Source organism: Impatiens glandulifera, unplaced genomic scaffold (assembly GCF_907164915.1).
Source record: "Impatiens glandulifera unplaced genomic scaffold, dImpGla2.1, whole genome shotgun sequence".
NCBI lineage: Eukaryota > Viridiplantae > Streptophyta > Magnoliopsida > Ericales > Balsaminaceae > Impatiens > Impatiens glandulifera.
In genome coordinates, this window is record NW_025918842.1 from 7,863 (window position 1) to 12,925 (window position 5,063).

The 5,063-nt window shown below is 46.5% G+C and overlaps 1 protein-coding gene across 1 annotated transcript; it reads right to left on the minus strand.

Moving 5' to 3' along the window:
• Positions 1-275: 275 nt before the first annotated feature.
• Positions 276-2,311, minus strand: LOC124917151 (neurofilament heavy polypeptide-like). Its single transcript, XM_047457653.1, has 2 exons — positions 1,822-2,311; positions 276-1,360 (listed from the first exon to the last, which is right to left on the minus strand). The coding sequence occupies exons 1-2, from the start codon at positions 2,309-2,311 to the stop codon at positions 276-278; spliced, it is 1,575 nt and encodes a 524-aa protein (XP_047313609.1).
• Between the last annotated feature and the right edge of the window lie 2,752 nt (positions 2,312-5,063).

Sequence of the window (5,063 nt, forward strand, 5' to 3'; positions counted from 1 at the left end):
TAGGCCGGTTCTTTCTTTGACCGGATTTTTTGAAACTGACTTGGGAGAATTTTTCGAAAAATTTGGAAAAATTTTGAGAAAATTTTTGGAAAAGTCTTATCTTTTATCTTTTCAATTTCTCCCTTTTTGATTATTTTATTTAAAATTATCAAAACCATGTAGAAATGCAAATGTAGGCCGGTTTCAAAAATAACTTTATATATAGAAAGATAACCGAAAATAGAAAATGTTATATAGAAATACTAAGATAAGCATAGTTAAAAGAAAGAGAGCCCCTATTCCGTGTCCGAGAAGTCGTAACTGGCCATCAACTTCTTATTCCGTTTTCTCTTTACTGGTTGCGGTCGACTGGCCGATTCGGAGACTCGTTGTCTTGTAGACCGGTGCTCTAGGTGCTCTTCATCCTCTTCTTCGACGTGAGTAGCCTGATCCGGTAGACTCTCAATAACCGTGTCGGTGACCTCATTCAGCAGCTCGGCCACTTGAGCCTTCTTTGAGGAATCCCTTTTCCGCTTTGCCGGAACCGAAGAGGAAGGGACCTCCTTTTTCTTTTTGTTAGCGGCTGCAAATCCTTCTAGCCTTTGTCTTTCCCTTTCTAACCGCTCTGCATCCTTCGCAGCTTGAGCGGCTACCAACTTTGCAAGTCCCGGAAACTTAGCCTCTGTCCTCCGTTCTCGCTCGGCTCTTTCTTCTTCGGTGAGTTGCGGAGGCTCCTTTTCTCTTCTCGCTTCGTCGTCCAGCGCATCTTGGACCTTCTTAGCCGCTTGGGAATTGGCTTCCACAACCGCAGCATCCGCATTCATCTTAGCCTTGAGTAGTTCATCGACTTGTGGGGAAAGCGCCTTGAGGTCGGCCTCGAGACCCGCATTCTTCTTTTCAAGTTCGGAGACCCCGTCAAGTGTTGTGCCGACCAGATCCTCAGTAACCTCTGTCAATCTTTGTTCGGTCTCTCTTTCAAGCCGGTCGAAGTTCTTTTCTATCTCGGAGGTCATATCTTCCAAAATCGCGGTTCGCCGAAGGTGGTTGCTGCGCAGAACCGCTTCCTCCCGGTGAGCAGCTTCGATTTCTGAGATCCGGTCATCTGTCATCAACAGAGTATTCCTTGTATTGTTGGCGAACCGGAGTGCCAGGCTTACGGTTTTATTGAATTTCTCCTCCAATGGGTGAACTGTCGAGTCTGCAAACTCTTGGAGAAGGATCTTGACCCTGTCCTCTGTGATGCCCGGTCCTGAAGCCCCGGTTTGTTCAGTTTGTTGTTGCGCTGTAAGAGGGGTCTCCGTCCCTTCATCGGTTTCATTTGTTGCCGGATTCGCCCTTGGAGGTGTTGGACCGTGAGTTGGACTCTTATCGATCCGTGGAGCTGTATAGTGCAGTATTTATCTTTGTCTGTACATCACCTACAACCGCTCTATTTCTTCAGCGAGTTCTCCTCTTGCTTTCTCAAGACTTTGTAACACCAAAGGCGTTAAGGTATCCTCCTATGTTTCCTCGTACCGTTCCTTGATTTTCCGGATTCGTACGGTTAGCTTTTGTAGCTGAGCTCGCGGTCTTAAGACGAAGGTTCGGCCCAGGGCTTCGTGAATGGTTTAGGAGTTTGTGAGGTTCATGACTATGTCCTCTATTTCCTTCAGCCTTTGGAAACACTCTTCGTCGGTTAAGCCTAGTAAGATATGTCTATAACGTTTGCTGAACCGGTGCTCGTGCCATTCCCGGTATATCTCGCCAACCTTGTCAGCTCGCCGTGCAATGACCTCCAGGATTTGGCTCGCTATAGTATCTTATCGGCCTTTGTCTGTTCTTCCTCCTCCTCTTCTTCTTCACTGCTTTCTTCACCGCCCTCGACGGTTTCAGAGTTTGCGCCCGTGCCGGTGTTATCGGGACTTGGGCCCGAATGCTCTTCATCATTCGGTCCTTCGTTATCGGTCTTCTCTGATTCGGTTCGTTCAGATGTGGAAGCCGACTCTTCCTCCTCCGTTTGTGGTGGAGGTTCTGAGAATACTATCTTCTCTTTCCCCTTGCTTCCAGCTTTTTTCTTTCGCCGGAGCCGATTTCTTGCGGTTGTCTTCTTTCGGCCACCTGTGGAACCGGGGGCCGGCTGCTTCCTTTCCAGGAATTGTTTGGATCTGATTAACCTTCCGGATGAGATAATGACACTGGGACCGGTGTTGATGTTGTGGTGAAGAAAGATTTTACCAAGAGGGATGGCGTATCCCCATGATCGGGTTGCGTCCGGTTTCACCATTTCCTTCAAGTTGTGGAACACTTCCTTCGCCCACTTCACTTTTGTGCCTTCTATCAAGCCGACTAGCATCCTGATTTTGTCCTTGGTGAGGCTGCTGAAGTTTCCTCCTCTTGCCTGAACCGCCTTTGTGAAGATATCACAAATCGGTATGTACTCCGGTCGCAATGTCGCTTTGTTACCGGATACTTTTATCGGCTCCTTAGTTGCCGATAGTATCTGGCAAGCTGCTTCGAACGTTTTCAGCTATATATCCGCCGTTGCATCTTGGCCGGCAGTTGGAAGGCGCAGGCTCTCCGCAACCGATTCCTCGGTTAGCTCGAATTCAGTACCGCCTACAGTCGCGGTGATTTTGTTGCCCGAAAGAGTTGCGGTGTTGAAAAATTCTTCAACCGCATTTCTATAAAGAACGTGAGGACCGCCGAGAAAGTACTCAAGTCCGGCCTCGGCTACCCGGTTAATAACTTCTACTGCCGCAGGCGTTCCCTTCTGTCGGATTTCCTCGAAATCCACTTGAGTCATATGTTTGAACAGAACCGAGTTGTGCCCCATCTTAGAGAGTTGATAAAGTCTGAAGAATACAAGAGTAGATAACCGCTTGAGAGAGTTTGAGAGCTTAGAGAGAGAAAGCAATTTCGCGTGAGAGTGAAAGGAAATGGCCGAGAGCCCCTTTTATAGGTGCAGTTTGGAAACCCAACCGTCCCATCAACAATGGGCGGGAGTTTTCCCTCCAAGCCGAAAGGGCGGAAAACCGTGGGCGGGAAACCATGGGCGGTAATCGAAGAGGCGCCAAACTGTGGGCGGTAAACCAGGAGCGGGAAATTTGGGCGGGAGTTTTGGGCGGGAGATTTCCCTCCAAAATTTCCGCTTTCGTCTTGGATGACACAATCTCTTTTTGAAACCGATTGATGTTGCGGTCTTCTTAATTTAACCGGAGAGTTATCGAAATTTAACCGGTTATTTTGAATAAGCAGAATTCTGCAATCTTTTGAATTTAAGCGGTTCTCTTTTGAGACCGGATAGGAGCGCGGTTATTTTGACAATGTTAACCGGTTACTTAGATAGATATTCAAAAATATTCAGATGACCCGGTCATTTAAACTGAAATGGAATTGTATTCAAGAAACATTACAGAAAGGAAACCGAAAGATAGATCGCTGTGAAAACAGACATACATAAAGATGGAAAAATACAACTTATGTAATAACCATTTTGGAGATCTTTTCTTCCACCGCATCCTTGTCAAGATTGTTTGAAGAAGAGGCCGGTGTGCCCGGTCCAAATTCTGGCCGGTATTTAAGAATCAACTTGCTTATGTGAGGTGCATAACCGAGACCTTTCTTGGTCAGCACCATGTTCTTCAGGTTTTGAAAGAGGACCGTTGACCAGTTGATGGCCGTTTTGCTAATGATATAGGTCATCATGTTGTAGGTGTTCTTTGAGTACCGCTGATTTGGAGACTGACAGAGGATAGACCGAGTCACAATCTCAAGAAGGAGTTGAGCGTGACTACCGAGGCGGGTTTTTAACCCATAGTTTTCCACCGGATCAATGGTTCCAGAGAGGAGTAGTGCGTAATAAAATGCCTCACTTCCCTCCAGAGTTGGAAAGTCAGAAAACCTTTCTGTGGGCAGGTTGAGTAGGGAGGCAAATTCGGCTTCATCAAGCCAGAAAGTGTGGTCCCTTACCGTAGATACGATGTAATTTCCCCTGATGCAGGCGCTTCTGAAGAACGCCTTGACATCCTCAATCAGTATGGGACCGGATTCTTCGAGGAAGGTTCGAAGGCCGGTATCAATAAGGGATTCAAACATGATATTCTTTGCAAGATTTCCGTCCCATTCTTCCATGCATGATTCGAAATCAACGCTCAAAAAGTTTCCTAAGGTTCGGCTCGGCATGATTACAGTTTTGCTGAGAGATAGAATTCAAAAGACTTCAAGAGAGTTTTGTGGTTTTAGGATGTGTGGAATTGATTAGAGGAAGGCCCTTTATATAGGGTCGGTTTTGGAGGGAAAATATTATCATTGAATGTCAGTTTTGTTTTATTAGGAAAGGGAATCTTTATGTTTCCAAGGTTCATTGGGAAGAGGCTGATTGCGGAGCCCGAGGTAGGTGTTAGTTGAGAAGTAATCAAGTTAGTTGGATATTGATTACTTATGTTAGTTGGGAGTTACCTCATTAATTAAAGATTCCTTTTTCATTAATGCACTAACATAATGAAAAGTAATCAAAAGAGACCGAGGGAATCATAAATAAAACCGAGGAAAAACATAAGAAAAGCCGAAGTGATCATAATGATGTTGGATGAAGATACACCCAGTGTATGAAGCAAAATGACCAGGTGCAGGAAGGAGTAACTTAGTGTGCGTGGGAGTCGACGACACCGGTAGGGTTGTTGCGACAGTTCCTTCTCCTCCAAGCCCTCTCGAACCGCTCATAGAAGGAGTCGGTTACTTCTTTAGTCAGCACTTGGGCTTGGTTCAGACCTTCGCCCGGAACGGTCGGAACACCAAGCTCCACAAGAAGGAAGCTTAGTTGGGGGATGAGGCCGACGGATCGGATGCCAACCATCCAGATCAGGATGTCGAACAAGACCCTTGACTAGTTCACCGGTGTACCGGTGGTGATCGCCGCCATCATATTGAAGGTCGTCGTACAGTAAGTGTTAATGACATCTCTTTCGAAGATGCTCCTACCGATCACATCATTGAGAAGCTGATATTCAGCTCTCAAGTGTGATTTTGTACCGTGATCCTCAACCGGTTCGTCAGACCGTGCAAGGGTGAGAGAGATCTCGGCCTTTATGTTGGCCGGAACGTCG

Excerpts from the sequence above, each read along its gene's own strand:
- LOC124917151 (XM_047457653.1), bottom strand. The coding sequence starts at position 2,311 with ATGCTAGTCGGCTTGATAGAAGGCACAAAAGTGAAGTGGGCGAAGGAA. Across the intron at positions 1,361-1,821 it reads CGAGGGCGGTGAAGAAAGCA|CTCCACGGATCGATAAGAGT; the intron begins GTGAAGAAGAAG and ends TGCACTATACAG.